Consider the following 19,716-nt stretch of genomic DNA (forward strand, 5'->3'; position numbering starts at 1 on the left):
CGGAAAGGGATCAACACCGTATAGTTCCAAACTACTGGACTGTCCTATCGATGACATTGACAGTGGGGCGCCACCGTCAATACCGGATCGCTGGTTCCGATTTTTGCCATGTTGGAAACCATATAGTTGAACGATGGTAGCGCCCCCCTGTCATTGAGTTTGGTGGGACAGTTCAGCGTGGGTCATCTATATCGCCTTCCGCAGGCTGTCAACGCCCTATGCGCGCTGTCAAACGCGAGGCGAGGCGTTTACTAATACGATTGATAAAGGTCGTCGTATATTTATCAACCCGGAAAGGGATTGTATTGTTACCATATCAACTCGAGGCGTTCAGTATTCTTTGTATGAAACTCCATACTGCAACGCACACTTATCCGCACCGTAACGTAAACGCCTCGCTATTGACAGCACGCGAAAGGCGATGACAGCTCGCAAAAGGCGATGACAGCTCGCAAAAAGCGGTCCCTTTCAGAGTTGACGCCCGTATTCACAAACGATGCTTGCTTAAGTGATGCAAATCGAACACAGCGTTGAATAGAGCTCTGTGATTGGTTCGTGTGTCACCCTGTGCGTCCACGCGCACTGTGAGACCTCATAGTAATGTTTGTGAATACGGGCGTTAGTCTGCTATGAAATTTAATGTGCTATAACATTTAAAAAAGTTAAAAGTATGCCAAAATAGTATGGAGAGAAGTGTATTAGGAGTGAAACTTAAACACAAGATAAACCTAAGCACAATAAAATCAAAAACCAAATTCAGAAGTGTTGTTGCAACAATTAGAAAGTTGAAATGGAAGTGGACGGCTATAACATTTAGCGGTGCTAAAATGTACCGGGGATTCAGGTGGTTCACCAATAGAATAGACCACCTAGCAAACAACTGATAACTACCCAATGCTTATCTGCAGCGGTTGTTCTTCAATGTTGATTTCCACGAAAATTTTTTTGCTTATTCATGACGATAATCGAATTGTTAAGATGATAAAGTTTTGATTTGTGATAAAAGAGGTTTTTAATCCTATAGGTATCTTTATTATTATGTTATTATTTATATCGGGAACTAGCGGCCGCCCGCGACTTCGTACGCGTGAATCCCGTTTTTCCCGCTAATTCCCGTTCCCGTGGGAATTTCGGAAATTCCTTTCTTAGTGCACCTCTACGGTACCTACCTAAGCTACGTTCCTTCCAAATTTCAAGTGCCTACGTTTAGCCGTTTAGGCTGTGCGTTGATCTGTCAGTCAGTCAGTCAGTTTCTCCTTTTATATATTTAGATGAAAATACCTCGTGATAAAATAAAAATATTGCACTTAATAATGCTAAAGAAAACCCCATAAAGTTACTATACAATCCGATCGAATTAACTGCACACTTGGCAGCTGTGACGTCACATCGCCGCTCTGGTACGGACGGGGAGGTGTGCGGGTGAGTGGGAGGGAAAGTCGCGTTTCAGCGAGGTGCGCATTAAACTCAATCGGCTTTAGATACTTACTGATTATGGAAAAGATTTTTCAATGATAAAACTAATTATAAAAATTTAAAAGTGTAGGTTTTTAATTCGAAATTGTATAACAATCCTTTTCGTAAATTATCAGTTAAACTGACTTTCATCCTTCTCTTAAACTGAATCAGTATATAACGGATAGGTCTTACATGATATTATTACTTGAATTAAAAGGAAGTAGCAGGAAGGCGCTGGATGCAGGCCGCTACCAACCGGTGAACATGAAAATCATTGGGGGAGGCCTATGTTCAGCAGTGGATGGACGTCCTATGACTGAAATGATGATGATGAAATTAAGTTATTAATCTTTCTTTAACACTTATTTTCTGTTTTTCAGGTTCTGATCGCGAACAACGGTATTGGAGCTGTAAAATGCATGCGATCAATCAGAAGATGGTCGTACGAAATGTTCAAGAACGAACGCGCGGTTCGCTTCGTCGTTATGGTGAGTGGATGGCTTTACTTATTGATTTCAGGGTAACACAAAGATTCTTAGGCGAGGTTCAGATGATGAGCGCTCAACGCACGTTTTGCTGTGGTGTGTTTACAACTATAGTCCGGTCGCCGAGCACGTAGAATTTCGTCCAATGACCCCAAGCTATCCATCCTTATCCCTCGCGCGTAATTATATTGCTGTCGCGACTGTGCCACAGGCGGTGTGCGAGCGCGACAGCAACATTATTACGCGCGAGCGATAAGACTGGGTAGCGTGGGGTCATTGGACGAAATTCTACGTGCTCGGCGACCGGGCTTTACATGCATTTTATTCTCGGAGCAGGGCCGGATATTATTATGGCTTTTTGGGCTTCAGCCCACGGCCCCGTGGATTCAAGGGCCCCCCAGCTAAGTCAAGTCAAAAAAATATTTTACTGCCTTATTTTTTTCTATACTTAGAGTAATTAGGTGGGCCCTTAAGAGCGTTGTCACATTTTTCATGCAGAAATCGAGAATTTGGCAGATTTCGAAATGATTTTAGACATATAATTTATTGTTATAGCTTCTTTTGACTTATATCATCGTAATTATCATACGTTTTTACGGAATGTCTATTGACAAAATCTCGTTCAAACTGGATTTTTGCCTACGAAAACAGCGAATTTCGAAAGCCCGATTTCCAGGTAACTCGCGAAGGCACAACTTTGAACTAATATTACAACAAATTTATTTCTAAATAAGAAGAAAGAATGTATTCATTAGAATAAGCATACCCTGAAGAAGAAAGTGTATTGAGAAAATTTTGATGTTTAATTCATTAAAATGCATTTTTATCATGTCTAAGATAGTCTAAATTCGAAAAAATTACTGCAAGAAAACAGGTCACATCTCATAATCTAAAAGTCATTTGGCAACATAAACTACTTTATACTTAAGAAGAAACATAGTACTATTATTGTGTGAAAAAGAAAAAATATCTATCTTCAATCTTCAAATGAAAAATTAATTTGAAAATACTATAAAATCGGGTGCATCAAATGGCATAAATCAGTCGTGCTTTGGCACTCGTAGACGCCGGGTCTATGTCAGTTGACTGCCCACTGACGTATATGCGTCACGCGTGATTTTTTCGTAAATTGTAGTATGATTGAGTACTTTTGATCCGCAAGTATTTTTAATTTATTTGTTTAGGTAAATCGGACTTGTAATTTCTTTCTTTTCAAACTTTTTATTATTTTACTTACAGAATATGGGTAGAATAGATAAAAGATATTATTATGGTATCTGTTTGGTCAGGAAAAAATAAATGACTAATAAAAATTTTAACAGGGTGTCAAAACATTAGTCTATGCTATTGTGTTTCTACCAACATAAAATATACTCTTCCTTACTAATAAAAGTTGAATAGCGTCTGTATGGTCACACAACGCTTCGTCATGTTTTTCCGAAAGTTCAATTACTGACGACTGAATGAAAGAAATTGGTGCGTAACTATTCATCTGATATTAAACGTTTAGTAATAAAGGGGTAGGTCAGGTAAATGGCAAATCCACCAGCGGTCGCTCGATGACACTTAGACAAATAGTTTTATAAAACGTCAACTAAGTTGGTTAGGTATTTGTATTGTAGATACTTATACAAATGAACGTATAAAATGAGTTTATTTTTAAAAGTATAGGTACAGGGTGGAAACGATAAGTGATTTCACTTGATTTTTAATTATACAAGATATCGAGAAACTGTTTACTGTTCCTGTAAGTGCTTCATGAGCTCTTTAAAACAATAACAATAAATAGGTCAAAGAATAAACTGGATCTATGCGAAAATTCAATGTTTCCGAATTTCATACTAAATGTATGCCGCCAGCCATACCTACCATATTAGAAGTGTTAATTTTTTAAATTTAAATTTTTAATTGAGTAATATATAATAATCAAACAACAAACTCGTAAATTGCATTCTTATTTAAATTATTTACGGAAAACATGATTTTAGGTTTAACTTGCTACAATATCATCAAGAGATACTAATTAATAAATACTAAATAAACAGATAAAGGGGACGGCATTAAGGCACTCAGAATTCTCAGAAACCATTGATTTCGTGTTTGTTTGTAACTGTATTAAATGTATGAAAGCTGGAAATATAGGTTTTTTGAATAGATTCAGTTCGTTCTTAAACATATTATTGATGCCGTTTGCTAGGTCTCATGAAGCACTTTTTCAGTAAGTAACCATTTGTTCGACATCTTGTATACCTACTATAAGAAATATTCGAGTGAGATCACTTATCGATTATTTTCGTCATCCTTATTTGTATTAAATTTAATTAAAATACACTAAGGCTGAGATGCACCACCTAACTTTGACCCTAACTGACAATAACCGGTGTTTTATGTTAGACAGATTTTTGACATCCAAAATTTTGATGTCAATGTTAAAGTAAGACGGTGCAACACGGCCTAACAAATGTATCGTAGACAGTACTTTTTATTTTCTTCATAAATCTTTCTTTTCTTTGTAAAGCTATCTACAAGCTTTTATTTTCTTTGACATCTGGAGTTGTAAAATCTTGCAACTTAAAATTTACTTACTTCCCGTTTTCCCATTGAGCTGAAATTTTGCATGTCTACACAGGCATGCAAAATTTCGTTTCATTTCGCACTAAATAATTTAATTTACACGTGTTTTCATGCGATGGCCAAGTCAATATATTTATGTAAAACGTTAATGATTTCCTGGACTGGACTTGGTATTACATGGATCTCACAACTTTTTACCGTAGAACAACTGAGTAGTGAGACTTGGTTTTTTGACAAGTATTGTTTTTGATGGGTTTGTATTACAGAACGCATGTGTACCTAATGGGATAACTGTTTAAAAACACGATTAGATAAATTTTGCTCTATGGATAAAAATCTTAAAGTTACCTCTGATTTTTTAGCATTATACGACCGTGGTTTATAATAATAAATTCTATAAAATCACAATGATATCAGTATTTACCTCTTTGATTTCCTGACTTGTTTAGATTTACAAAAACTAAATATTTATTATTAACTTTTACATAATAATGTGAATCGCGCTTACGATGTTTAGTTACGAGCTCTTTGATGGACACAGATATTATAGATAACGTTTAAAAAATGGCACGCTCGTTTTCATACATTTCATTCTATTTATTTAACCTATCCGTATTTATGTGCGGAAACGTCACAAAATCAGAATAAATTTTAATTTTTTCATCCCGCATCATAAAAACTAAAAAGTCAAAAGTAAAATTTAAATAGTAAATATTTTTCATAAACAAGCTTTTGATGCTGTAAAAAGAATAAAATAAAACATAAATTCTTTCAAACCCATCAACTTATTACTTTACTCAATTTAAAGATTAAAAACTTGTCGCGGGATTTACTAGTGTAAAAAATACCTTAATTACGTAACTTGATATTGCTAAAAGTCTGATCTGAGAAAAAATCAAATAAGTAAATTATACATTATTTCTTTATTAATATCGATGATGTACTGTCTTAGGTACGATACAACTACGGATTAAGATCGTTTAGTCGACGCAGCGTTGAAATTGTACAGATAAATGCAGTTTGCGCACTCACTACGCGACGTCAAGCAATAAAAACCTAAAATACGAACGCCAACTTTTTGCTACAACGCTCTTAAGTAGTATTTGTTCAGGGCCCTCTTAATTTACGGTCCGGCTCTGTCTCGGAGTACGCATGTTGAGGCGCGTTTCTACTTTACTATTTTTTACTTTGTTTGTCTTGGAGGGAAAATAACTTAATATCGAACTCCTTATTATACTTCTGTTGTGTAGTGGTTTTTTATATTTTAATTTTTCTGCCTGCTCTGACATTGTGCTGTTTTGTATACTTACCTATAAATAAAATAAAAATTAATTGCGTTGCGGGTCTAGTAGTGTTACATATCTCCTTATCTTCTGCGCCTTATCAGCGCTTCGAGACAGTGTAATTTGTATAGAAATTACTTCAACTATTATTATTTATCTCAGGTGACGCCCGAAGACTTGAAAGCCAACGCGGAGTACATAAAGATGGCCGACCACTATGTGCCCGTGCCTGGTGGGTCCAACAACAACAACTATGCCAATGTAGAGCTCATTGTGGACATCGCTGTGAGGACGCAAGTGCAGGTAAGAAGAAGAAAAAGACAAATAAGGTTTTGTCACAAGAAAGGTCATAGGGCTTATAGGCAGGACTATGCCTTGAGGCAGCCCGGCTGGAAGGCATTTAGTAAGTAGTTCTCAAATGCCCGTAACAGATGGCGTGATATTAACAAGTGGTTCATATAGACGGTCGATAGATGGCGTTAACTGTAGGTAAGCTCATAATGAAGGTTATTTAGCAAGTACTTCTCAAATACTCGCAATAGATGGCGTTAACGTTCGGCAAGCAGACATAAAATGCTAAACTAATTTACTGTCATCTGAATTTTAAAGCTGTATTTATTCCAAATAAAGATAAAACTACTTCTTTCTAATATCTAATCGCTTCGTTCCAGGCTGTCTGGGCCGGTTGGGGGCATGCTTCCGAGAATCCCAAACTGCCCGAACTACTCCACCGTGCGGGCGTGGTCTTCATAGGACCTCCGGAGAAGGCCATGTGGGCTTTAGGAGACAAGATTGCGTCGTCCATCGTCGCTCAGACCGCTGAGATACCCACGCTGCCTTGGAGCGGAAGCGGTAAGCTGTTAAATAGCTAATAGTTTGATAAATTGCCAATAGATGGCGCTAACTTACACTGGCTGCGTTGGAGCGGAAGAGGTAAGGAAAAGCATGCTGTTGATATAGCAAATAGTTCATTAGGTTGTAGATAGATGGCGCTATATCAGCAGTATGGTGCCGCTAAGTTACACAGGCTACCTCGGAGTGGAAGCAGTAAGCAATAGCATGCTGTTGATATAGCAAATAGTTCATTAGGTTGTCGATAGATGGCGCTATATCAGCATTATGGTGTCGTTAAGTTAAACAGGCTGCCTTAGAGCGGAAGCCATTAGACATTAGTTCATTAGGTGGTCGATAGATGGCGTTATATCTGTATAACTGCCAGAACTTCTCCACCGAGCGGGCGTGGTCTTCAGCGGAAGCGGTCAGCTGATTTAAAAGGAATTTTTTTTTTATGACTATTGTAAATAAAATAAAATAGTTTTATGGCGACGACCTCATGGCGTTAACAGCAAGGCGCTGGATGCAGGCCGCTTCCAACCGCGCGATGTGGAAATCATTGGGGCAGGCCAATTTTCAACAGTGGACGTCCTGTGGCTGAATCAAATGATGATGGAATTTCATTTATTTTATTTTGTTCCCAGAACTAAAGGCCGAGTACAACAGCAAGAAGATCAAGATATCTTCGGAACTGTTCGCCCGCGGTTGTGTCACCACGCCCGAGCAAGGGTTGCAGGCTGCACATAAGATTGGTGAGTTTGTACATAAGTTATTTATTTAAACTATATTGCAAAGGAAATACACACTAATAATCGATAAATCTTATGGATAACTTATTTAAAAGGTATCATGGGCGAAAGTGTGGTCGCCGAGCAGATAAAAAGACAATGCCGGAAATTGGCGTCTTTTTTTTTTCGCGCGGCCATCGACCAAACCTTGTTTTTTGATTACAAAATAGTATAATAAAACAAACTTACTATGACATGTACACCTCTAAACTCAGTCTGAACTGAGTTACGAGCATTAGAAGTTTGATAATTTTCATACTAGATTTGCTTTTTGCGCGCAAGTTTTGTAAGAAATTGCAACAAAATAGTGACATTGTATGTGTAAACAAACAATATCATCCATTATAGGCTCCAGACATCAGTATGCAGCAGAATCAGCGCAATAAAAAATAGCGCAATATTTTGTTGCAATTTCTTACAAAACTTGCGCGCAAAAAGCAAATCTAGTATGAAAATTATCAAACTTCTAATGCTCGTAACTCAGTTCAGACTGAGTTTAGAGGTNATTGTATGTGTAAACAAACAATATCATCCATTATAGGCTCCAGACATCAGTATGCAGCAGAATCAGCGCAATAAAAAATAGCGCAATATTTTGTTGCAATTTCTTACAAAACTTGCGCGCAAAAAGCAAATCTAGTATGAAAATCATCAAACTTCTAATGCTCGTAACTCAGTTCAGACTGAGTTTAGAGGTATACATGCCATAGTTAGTTTGGTTTATTACACTATTTTGTAATCAAAAAACAAAGTTTGGTCGATGGCCGCGCGAAAAAAAAAAGACACCACCTTCCATACAAAATCTGGCATTGCCATTTCGCACGCTCGCAATTTAGAAGCTCGCACACTCACTGCGGGCGCGCGTCGCACAGTCGCGACAGCAATATAATTACGCGCGAGCGATAAGGATGGGTAGCTTGGGGTCATTGGACGAAATTCTACGTGCTCGGCAACCGGACTTTACCAACTATTGAATTATAAACTAATCAGTGTATGTATTTTAGGGTTCCCCGTGATGATAAAGGCCTCCGAAGGCGGCGGCGGTAAAGGCATCAGGAAGGTCGAGAACCCCGACGATTTCAGCAACATGTTTAGACAGGTGAGTCTTTAAAACTATTCTATAGGTCTAGCGCTTAACTCAGTGAATGCCTGAGGTATGAGAGCGGCACGGGAGGCTGTTTTTGTGACGTTAAACGTCAGCGAGATATCAGATCTTCTTCAGACGTCATAATATTATTATGTCAATGTCACCCCTCCCATACCTCAGGCTTTAGTTAAAGCACTGTACCTATAGTTAAGATTACAACTAACAAAGCAATTTAGCAATTTTGCCAAATCCAATCAAATGTTTTCCGTTTCTTCTCAATAAATCTTCTTATTTGGACTAAATACCGCGTTAGCTGTGAAGTTAATGTTCTGCAATTAATTATAATCCCTATTTCACTCTCGACAAAGCTGACATTTCTTTACAAAAGCATTCAAAGACATTTTTAAATATCTTCACAATCTTATAGACTTTGAAGCTCAATATTGTTCATTTATTCTACTATTTAAGTTGATTGTACTTATTGTTTAATTTTTTGGTACCAAATAAATGTTTTTTCTTTCTTTCTTTCTTTCTTTAAACCGACATTTCTTTACCAAAGTATTTAAAGACATTTTTAAATATCTCCACTCAATAATAACCCCTATCCCACAGCCTCTAAAGCTCAATATTGTTCATTTACTCTTGACTAAACAGAAATTTCTTTAACAAGGCATTTAAAGACATTTTTAAATATCTCCACTCAATAATAACCCCAATCCCACAGGCTCTAAAGTTCAGTATTGTCTACAGGTGCAAGCCGAGGTGCCCGGCTCGCCAATATTTGTCATGAGACTGGCCAGGTCTGCCCGTCACTTGGAAGTCCAGTTGTTGGCTGATCAGTACGGTAATATGACACCTAATTTCTAATGTCTCCAATTCAATCGTGTTTCAACTCCAGTCTACACTCCAGTTACATTCCAGTTTCGTTCCAGCTGATGTGCGATTCGGTATCGTAGTGAAGCTCACGCGCAAACAAAGACGAATCAACGGATTTAAGCACTTTCGATTAAAAGTCCGAACACTTTATTTTTTCACTAAAACACAGCTAATGTTCGTATAGCGTTTGAATTGCGTCTGTAAAAAGTAGCTTTTACACAAAGAAGCAATTGCGTTCCGATTACGTTACAGCGTCGTTTAAACTAGCTGTCAAAGCGCGATACGAATTTGTACAAACAGCTGATTTTCGTTCGTTGTCCAGTTGCGTTGCAGTTGAAAATATTTAGCGCAGTCGGGGCGCTTCTAGTGGCTGAATTGCTGCCACCAGATTTTGAACTTTATGTAGATAACATAAGGTCCAAAAGTAATGAAACATATTTTTCTCTATACTAGTCTGGTTTGCACTAGCTAGAGGGAAGTCAAATCTTAACTTCGAACTCCTATGTTCTTCTGATTAATTTCGTTGCGGGTCCAATGACAGTTTAACCTTCCCGTGGGACAAACTTGACCTTCACTGGTTGGGTTATTGGCGGTCAAGCTGTAGATCCTGACTGGACTATTCCGTACCTCGAAAGGAAAAAAACGGGACCCTTATTTCGTCCGGACCGTCTGTGAAAACCCTTTACTTCGGGAAGGCGTGGATGAATCGAGTTGAAATTAAATAAAACGATTATCGAATTAATTTTGCTTAGTTCCAGATTTCTTAACTAGATGGCGCTGTATAAATTGTCCAAAGATATTTCAATCTGTGTTTCTTCTCTTAGGGAACGCGATATCACTGTTCGGTCGCGACTGCTCCATCCAGCGTCGTCATCAGAAGATCATTGAGGAAGCCCCTGCCGCCATAGCAAAGCCCGAAGTCTTCATTGAGATGGAAAAGGTTAGTTAAGGATCTTTTCGCAGGAGAACCAAAGTGACCGACATAGCTCGCAGAATTGCTAAAATCAAGTGGCAGTGAGCGGGGCACATAGCTCGTAGAGACGATGGCCGTTGGGGCAGAAAAGTTCTCGAGTGACGACCACGGGCTGGAAGACGTAGCGTAGGCAGGCCCTGTCATTTGCCATTATGTTCTTTCGTTGTAACTTTGAAAGTCATCCAGTGCTAAACATAAGCCTCCCCTAAGGACTTCCACAACGAATGGTCCTCCGCTTCTCGCGAATTTCACTAGATCATCAGTCCACTGAGTGAAAGACCTGCCTAAATAATGTCTTTCGTTTCGTGGTCACCACTAGAAAAATTCAACCACATTATGTTTTATACTAGCGGCCGCCCGCAACTTCGTATGCGTAGATCCCGTTTTACCCCCTTAGGGGTGGAGTTTCGTAAAATCCTTTCTTAGCGGATGCTTACGTAATGACATCTACCTGCATGCCTTTCAGCCCGATCCGTCCAGTGGTTTGGGCTGTGCGTTTATAGATCACTATGTCAGTCAGCCAGTCAGTCAGTCACCTTTGTTTTTTACTTATACATATGTAGATTAGATGACAATATAATCACCAAGTACCATCGAGCTGGTCTGATTCCATAGGAACTCCTAAACGAAACGGCGGAACCGCAATGATTCAGTCGGGAGATGGCCATAGGAACTCTAAACTAAGAGCGTGTATTTAGTTTTTTAAACTACACTCATCATAAAAATAAATCGCACTTTCCGCGACGCGACCTTTAAAGATTTTCTTCTGACACAATCGTGGTGCCCCAACAATATTAGTGTTATTTGAAAGCCCAATAAATATCCTTAAAGAAAAACACATTTAATTTCTTAATAAATAATTAATATATACCATAAATGTGACTTGAAAAGAGACCTCACTTTGGGCTCACCTCTGGGATCAATTAGACCAATTTTTATGGTTATGAAACCAAATAATGATCTCACGTGTCCTCTTTAACAGATGGATAGCGATTAATCCCAACTTAACAGTTTTATAGCCATAAAAGTTGGCTCAAGCGTAACTGCCTATTTTTTTAAGAAGTGACTCTGGTTCCTTCTAAAGACACATTTTTGGGGTAAAAACCTTTCCTTTATTGAAATGAGGTTTAGAACTAGGCTATTAAATAGTGCCAATATTGGTGAGAAGTGGGGATGCATACGTTTGAAAGTGCTTGTCGCGGGAGGTGCGATTTATTTGATGCCCAGTGTATTAATTATTAACTTTCTCTCCCCAGGCCGCCGTCCGCCTAGCAAAGATGGTCGGCTACGTCAGCGCCGGAACAGTAGAATACCTGTACGAGCCGGCCACAGGCCAGTACTACTTCCTGGAGCTGAACCCGCGGCTGCAGGTCGAGCATCCGTGCACTGAGATGGTGGCCGACGTCAACCTGCCAGCCGCGCAGCTGCAGGTGAGTTAGACTGGGACGAGGGAAGACCAGGAGACAAGGGGGGACTGAGCAGGAGACAAGGGGAGACTTAGCAGGAGACAAGGGGAGACTGAGCAGGAGACAAGGGGAGACTGAGCAGGAGACAAAGCGAGACTGAGCAGGAGACAAAGCGAGACTGAGCAGGAGACGAGGGAAGAACAGGAGACAAGGGGGGACTGAGCAGGAGACGAGGGAAGACCAGGAGACAAGGGGAGACTGAGCAGGAGACAAGGGGGGACTGAGCAGGAGACAAGAGACTGAGCAGGAGACAAGGGGAGACTGAGCAGGAGACAAGGGGAGATTGAGCAAGAGACGTGGGGAGACTGAGCAGGAGACAAGGAGGGACTGAGCAGGAGACAAGGGGAGACTGAGCAGGAGACAAGGGGAGACTGAGCAGGAGACAAGGGGAGATTGAGCAAGAGACGTGGGGAGACTGAGCAGGAGACAAGGAGGGACTGAGCAGGAGGCAAGGGGAGACTGAGCAGAAGACGAGGGGAGGCTGAGTAGGAGACGTGGGGAGACAAGGGGAGACTGAGACGAGAGGAAAGTGAGACGAGGGGAGACGGGGACGAGGGGAAAGTGAGACGAGGGGAGACTGGGACTAGGGAAGAGTGAGACAAGGGGAGACTAAGAGATAAGGGGAGACTTGAGACATGGGGATACTGAATTGAGAGGAGACTGGGACGAGGAAAGAGTGAGACGAGAGGAGACTGGGACGAGGGGAGAGTGAGACGGGGACGAGGGGAGAGTAAGATGAAGGGAGATTGGGACGAGGAGAGAGTGAGACGAGGGGAAAGTGAGACAAAGGGAGACTGGGACGAGGGAAGACCAGGAGACAAGGGGAGACGGGGTCGAGGGGAGACTGAGACGAAGAGAGACTGGGACGAGGGTAGACAAACGAGGTAGAGACTGGGAGACCGTGGGGAGACTGAGGAAACTGCGAGGAGACCGTGAGTAGACTAAGGAGACCGCGACGAGACTTAGAAGACGGGCAATAGACTGGATAGAATAGTGAATGGACTGAGAAAACTTCCACTTCAAGTATATAAAAGAGACCTATTTGCACGAGTAGGTCGTCAGTCACTAGATTGGGTAAACTGAATAATGCAAAAAACAATACTATGAAAAGCCCTGAAAAGAGTTTCCCTAGAGTAGGCGCACACCGTTGATTTTTAGTTGGCCGATAGTTGTGCCCGATTTTAAATTGTATGAAGAATCGGCCAAATTGAATCGGCGTAGTGTGCGCACTCCCATACATGCCCATACTGATCAACTGCCCGACTAAACTATCGGCCGACGAAAAATCAACGGTGTGCGCCTACTCTTACAGTTATTAAAATTTGTTCTCTATCCTTAACTAAGTGATGTTCATCGTAATAAATGTTTCTTTCTTTCTTAATAAATAATTCCATTTCTCCTACACAGATCGCCATGGGTCTCCCTCTATACCACATCAAAGACATCCGGCTCCTCTACGGGGAATCCCCATGGGGCATGACCCAGCTGGATTTCGACGAGCCCAAGCAAAGACCTTCACCATGGGGCCACGTCATCGCAGCTAGGATCACCTCGGAGAACCCTGATGAAGGTAAATTCCCACCTCTCGTTCCCACCGCTGAAACTCCTGTGTAGCCAGGATCTACAGCTTGACCGCCAATAACCCAACCAGTGAAGGCCAAGTTTGTCCCGGGGGAAAGTGAAGGCCGTAGCACATTTATCAACTGCATGGAAATCTAGAGAGATACCAACTAATGCGCCGAGTTCTAAATCCAATTCGTTCGTTCGTTCGTTTCAGCCGAAAGACGTCCACTGCTGGACAAAGGCCTTTGTCTTAATCCAGTGTCGCATTAGAAATTCACGATCAGTATTCTTTGTATGAAACTCCATACTGCAATGCACACTTATCCGCATCGTAACGTAAACGCCTCGCCTCGTGGTTGACAGCGCGCGGAAGGCGATGACAGCTCGCGAAAGGCGATACAGTGTTGATCCCTTCAACGAGACTTCAGTCTATTTGAATGCTCTGTCACGTCAGCATAATATGTCAATATCACCAGGCCTGTTCATCTCCGCGAGTTTACATCGAAAACAAAACACGCACGAAGGCCCACCTACAGGATACTATTCGACAAGGCCTCACATACGAGCGAACATTGACTCACGCACGCATATTCTTGTGTATGATGGAAGAAAATAAAGAAAATGGTATTTATATTTAGGCAGTATTTAACTGCCTAAATAATAATAAAAACACAGAATGTACTTTTTTAAGTTGCCTCAAGACACTGAGAGGTAAATAAGTAGTTAATATTATTTGTGATAATTCATGCTAAATCATGTATTTCCTCCGCCATTTTCCGCAGTTTGGCACCTCACGTCACATCATTTTACCGAAGTCAGCCCTATAGCTTCGGCGCAGTGCCGATCACTGACGTTTGTCAACAAAATGGTGCTTGACTCTTGAGACAGGCTAAATTACACCATATTGTTAATGACATTGAGCATACATTTTTTTAAATACCTTCGCGAAGTACAACTTCTGTACATAGTACTTTTTATTATTCTGTGATATCACCCCTCCCGTGCCGCTTCCATACCTCATGCACTGACTGAATGAAGTGCTTGACATACGCCCGTATTCACAAACATTACTATGAGGTCTCACAGTGCGCGTGGACGCGCAGGGTCCACACGAACCAATCACAGAGCTCTATTCAACGCTGTGCGTTCGATTTGCTAATTCACTTAAACAGGCATCGTTTGTGAATACGTGCGATAATATACTTGTCCTTTTTTGAAGTCTAAAAAGGTTAACAAACTTACCTTTGCAGTTGGCTCACACCTTCTTCAATACCAACCAACTGCACACTAAACTTTGTAACGTCATAAACTTAACATTTTTCTTTCTACCCCCAGGTTTCAAGCCATCGTCTGGTACAGTGCAAGAGCTAAACTTCAGGTCTTCTAAGAACGTGTGGGGATACTTCAGTGTGGCCGCTTCCGGTGGCCTCCACGAGTTCGCCGATTCTCAGTTCGGACACTGCTTCTCTTGGGGGGAGACTAGGGAGCAAGCTAGAGAGTGAGTATGCATTATAATCCGGGCCTTTTCAAGGCGAGAGTGAATAGGCACTTACAGGGCAGATATGCACCATCCTAGACTGCATCTCACTTAACACCAGCGGTCAAATACCTGCTTTGTTGCTTTGACAATGGCGCAATGTTGTATCTTAGGGAAATTAGAGCAGGCAAATAAATATTTGATAGCTTCATTGTTGCCGTTTTGGGAAGCTTCTACTGTTACTATGAAAAAAAAGTAATCAATTTTCTAAAGCCTGAGAGCAAATTGTTTATAATAATATCAGTTATCTGGTCCTGCAAAATAATCTAGTATCGGTTGTGTATCGGTTTAGGCCTGGATTCCATCAAAGCGGAGCGGTGTTTTGAATAACCAATCAGATTTCATTATTTCCACTTCTCCGCTTCGCTCCACACAGCTCCGTTCTTCTCCGCTCCGGTCCGCCTTGGTGGAAACCGGGCCTGAAACGGTATAATTTCGTAGCTATAGTAACTAACACTAGTTTAGCACTAGATGGCGTTGTATTGTATGTATTTATTTATCTATTTTTTCTATTTTTTACACGCTTTTATTAGTTCGTCGTGTTTGTAATTATGTAATGGAATCTAAGTATCTGAATTACACGCACTTCTAATTCTTGTATCCTCATGAAACTTGGCAATTATATTTAGATTAGGTGACAATACAATTTTATGGTACCGTCGAGCTGGTCTGATGATGGGAAGGTGGCCATAGGAACTCCTAAACGAAACGGCGGAATCGCATCGAGTTTGGGTTCATTGGATTTGTCTTTTTAGGACCTTTTTGGTGCAGTAATTAAAAGCTTGTTTTTAGTTTTTTAAACTATTAATTTATTCCCCAGAAACCTGGTCATCGCCCTAAAAGAGCTGAGCATCCGCGGCGACTTCCGCACCACCGTCGAGTACCTCATCACGCTGCTGGAGACGGCCTCCTTCCAGGAGAACAACATCGACACCAGCTGGCTGGACGCGCTTATTGCTGAGAGGGTAAGGTCCATTTTACAACGAGAAAACTTTGAATGTGCTCATTATCCACTGGGGTATCAGTACTCAACGTTCGAATAAGCTTTAGTACTACGCAAGCAATGTAAACTGTTTACACATAACGTCGCTGCTGTCAGCATTGATGTCGCGAGCAATGTGTTCCGTTTTTGGGCATATTGTTGCGACACCGGCCCCGCCCCTTTTCACATCTCCCTTTAGTTTCTGTGATCTGTGAGAAAGCTTGAAGGAGAACAACATCGACACCAGCTGGCTGGACGCACTTATTGCTGAGAGGGTAAGGTCCATTTTCATGGTTACCTGGTCTTACCAGACCACCTGATTAAGACCCAGAGTTCCCGAGTTCAATACCTAGAGGAGACAGCATTTTCTACTTAGTTTGGCTAGGTTCCAAGGCCCGTTTCCACCAACGTGGAGCAGAGCGGAGCGGAGAAGTGATTGAAATAACCAATCAGATTTCATTATTTCCACTTCTCGTCTCCGTTCCGCACAGTTTGGCTCCGCTCCGCCTTCTTGGAAACCGTGTCTAAGTCCACATGGCTAGCTACCAGCTAGCCATGTGGACTTAGACCCCAGCAGTTGGATGCTTGGAGGTAGGATAGCCAGTTCCTCTGTGCCTGAGGGTTCCGCGTGACGCTCGCTTCCACCTTCGTTCTGATCATCACTATTCTGTTGGAGGTAAGATAGCTACAGCCAGGGACCTGGTCATCGCCAGAAGAGACAAAATTTTCTGCTGCGTTTGGTTGCTAGTAGGGCTTGTCCTATCCTTATTTCCTAGCTAGTTACCTATGGGCTCGTTTCCATGAGAGCTGAGCATCCGCGGCGACTTCCGCACCACCGTCGAGTACCTCATCACGCTGCTGGAGACGGCCTCCTTCCAGGAGAACAACATCGACACCAGCTGGCTGGACGCGCTTATTGCTGAGCGGGTAAGGTTCATTTTACAACGAGTAAGCTTTGAATGTGCTCATTATCCACTGCGGTATCAGTACTCAACGTTCGAATAAGCTTTAGTACTACGCAAGCAATGTAAACTCTTTACACATATAACGTCGCTGCTGTCAGCATTGATGTCGCGAGCAATGTGTTCCGTTTTTGGGCATATTGCTGCGACACTGGCCCCGCCCCCTTTTCACATCTCCCTTTAGTTTCTGTGATCTGTGATAAAGCTTGAAAGAGAACGACATCGACACCAGCTAGCTGGACGCGCTTATTGCTGAGAGGGTAAGGCTCATTTTACAACGACAAAGCTTCGCCAGGACGACATTGATATAGATCCTTTCATCCACGAAGACGCGCCCCACAATTTTTTGTCTAGGTCGCGCGGGGTGCGGAAAGATTGATCCGAGCAATCCGAGCGGCATTATTGTAGTGTGCGTGTGCACTCATGGATCATTTAGCGTGTACCGATAACACTCAAACATTAGCGGAGGAATGGTGGGGCGCGTCTCCGTTGATGAAACGATCCATACCAGCTGGCTGGACGCGCTTATTGCTGAGAGGGTAAGGTTCATTTTACAACGAGAAAACTTTGAATGTGCTCATTATCCACTGGGGTATCAGTACTCAACGTTCGAATAATCTTTAGTACTACGCAAGCAATGTAAACTGTTTACACATAACGTCGCTGCTGTCAGCATTGATGTCGCGAGCAATGTGTTCCGTTTTTGGGCATATTGCTGCGACACCGGCCCCGCCCCTTTTCACATCTCCCTTTAGTTTCTGTGATCTGTGAGAAAGCTTGAAGGAGAACAACATTGATACCAGCTGGCTGGACGCGCTTATTGCTGAGAGGGTAAGGATCATTTTACAACGACAAAGCTTCTCCAGGACTTCACTTTGATGATCGTTGAAGGTCAGATAGAAGAAGGAAGAAAGGAAGCAAGCTTCACCCAGAATCCGCAACTAAAGAGGAACTGACTTGACTATCTTGCCTCCAACTTTTGGAACAGAATAATGCTGTTAACACTGCTGTAAAGGAGTCACTTAGCTAAGATGGTGGTAACTCTCGACCTGCATCTCTCGTGATGGAAAGAGACCATCTGACTCAGACCCAGAGGTTCCCGGGTTTGATTCCCAGAGGAGACAAAATTTTCTGCTGCGTTTGGTCGGTAGTAGGTATTGTTCTAAATCCGCCTGGCTAGCTAGCTACCACCATCTTAGCGAAGTCTGTTGCCATAACAACAATGTTCACAGCAGCAGCTCGCTTCTTTCTTCGGCCTAATCATGACTTTTCATCATCGAACAGAAAAACATGCCCCCACTGGGAATCGAATTGGGACCTCTGGGTCTGAAACGGGTGACCACTTGACCACCTTTGTTTTGTCACCTGTCATCCGCTTTACACTGGAGGGAAATCGAACCTTAACTTCGAACTGATTAATTTTGTTGCGGGTCCAATGACAGTTTAACTTTCCCCCGGGACAAACTTGACCTTCACTGGTTGGGTTATTGGCGGTCAAGCTGTAGATCCTGGCTACACAGGAGTTGCAGCAGTGGGAACGTGAGGTGGGAATAGTCCGGTATACAGAGCAACTAACTATGTTATTTCTTTCGCAGGTACAATCAGAGAAGCCGGACATCATGTTAGGAGTCATCTGCGGATCCATTCTGATCGCAGACAGCATCATCACAGCACACCTGCAGGAGTTCAAGAGCGGCCTTGAGAAGTTAGTTTGTCATTAAAACTAGCTGAAGCCCGGTCTCCGAGCACGTAGAATTTTGTCCAATGACCCCAAGCTACCCATCCTTATCGCTCGCGCGTAATTATATTGCTGTCGCGACTGTGCGACGGGCGCCCTCAGTGAGTGTGCGAGCGTGACAGCAACATAATTACGCGCGAGGGATAAGGATGGGTAGCTTGGGGTCATTGGACAAAATTCTACGTGCTCACGGACCAGGCTTTAGAGGGAAATGCTTGGAACACATTTTTTTTACTTTGTACTTTGTTTGGACTAGTTAGTAGGTAAACATATCAAAAGTCCGAGTCCATAGCATTTGAGCCTGCGAGGTTAGGTTATACGCTTAGATCTCGGAAACTATGCGTCCTAGTGACATGACCACTATTAACCAAAAAAGCTGATTAAATTTCCTACAACTGACTTAATTCAAACAAGCTTTTAACCCTGGAAACATCCCTATATGACGTGACATAGCATACAAGTCTGAATTACATCTCAAGTCCAACTAACGTTTGACGTCACAAAAACACCCTTCCGTTCCGCTTGCCTCTAGCACTGACTCAATTATGCGCTACACCTGTAGTATGCATTCTAATTCTGTTCCTCATCTCCAGGGGTCAAATCCAAGGGTCCAGTCAGCTATCCAACTGTGTAGACGTGGAGCTGATCCACACGGGCTCCAAATACAAGGTGACAGCCACCAAGTCCGGACCCACTTCGTATTTCCTCGCCATGAATGGTAGCTTCAAGGAGTTGGAGGTGCATAAGCTGACTGATGGAGGTAAGTTTGACGTCATTTTAACCGCAAATTCATTCAAGCTTTCAAGAGGAGAGCGTATCTTCACCTTAAAGGCCGGCAACGCACCTGTAACGCCCCTGGGTCTGCGGGTGTCTATGGGCGACGGTAATCACTTACCATCAGGTGATCCGTCTGCTCGTTTGTCTCCTGTCACATAAAAAAAAACAATCGGTCCACCCAGTGAGAGGCCTGCCCAAGCTTCGTCTTCCAGCCCGTGGTCGCCACTCGAGAACTTTTTTGCCCCAACGGCCATCGTCTCTACGAGCTATATGCCCCGTCCACTGACAGTTGATCTGGTGAAGGTTGTGGGAAGAACCTGGATGCTGGTAACG

The 19,716-nt window shown here is 42.2% G+C and overlaps 1 protein-coding gene across 3 annotated transcripts in view; it reads left to right on the plus strand.

Annotated features, from left to right (window-relative positions):
• Nucleotides 1–19,716, plus strand: part of LOC114349828 (acetyl-CoA carboxylase) — a 66,008-nt gene that overhangs the window by 32,830 nt on the left and 13,462 nt on the right. For all 3 annotated transcript variants that reach the window (XM_028300431.1, XM_028300502.1, XM_028300572.1), the window contains 13 exons: nt 1,839–1,946; nt 5,963–6,103; nt 6,472–6,652; nt 7,279–7,386; nt 8,427–8,521; nt 9,260–9,353; nt 10,210–10,325; nt 11,615–11,788; nt 13,232–13,394; nt 14,723–14,885; nt 15,745–15,889; nt 18,464–18,573; nt 19,200–19,366. In XM_028300431.1, the coding sequence (XP_028156232.1) occupies nt 1,839–1,946; nt 5,963–6,103; nt 6,472–6,652; nt 7,279–7,386; nt 8,427–8,521; nt 9,260–9,353; nt 10,210–10,325; nt 11,615–11,788; nt 13,232–13,394; nt 14,723–14,885; nt 15,745–15,889; nt 18,464–18,573; nt 19,200–19,366 (1,765 nt within the window). The remainder of the gene's footprint in view (nt 1–1,838; nt 1,947–5,962; nt 6,104–6,471; nt 6,653–7,278; nt 7,387–8,426; nt 8,522–9,259; nt 9,354–10,209; nt 10,326–11,614; nt 11,789–13,231; nt 13,395–14,722; nt 14,886–15,744; nt 15,890–18,463; nt 18,574–19,199; nt 19,367–19,716) is intronic.

The sequence above is a fragment of the Ostrinia furnacalis genome, unplaced genomic scaffold (genome assembly GCF_004193835.3).
Source record: "Ostrinia furnacalis isolate ACB-3 unplaced genomic scaffold, ASM419383v2 OfSCF0038, whole genome shotgun sequence".
Taxonomy (NCBI): domain Eukaryota; kingdom Metazoa; phylum Arthropoda; class Insecta; order Lepidoptera; family Crambidae; genus Ostrinia; species Ostrinia furnacalis.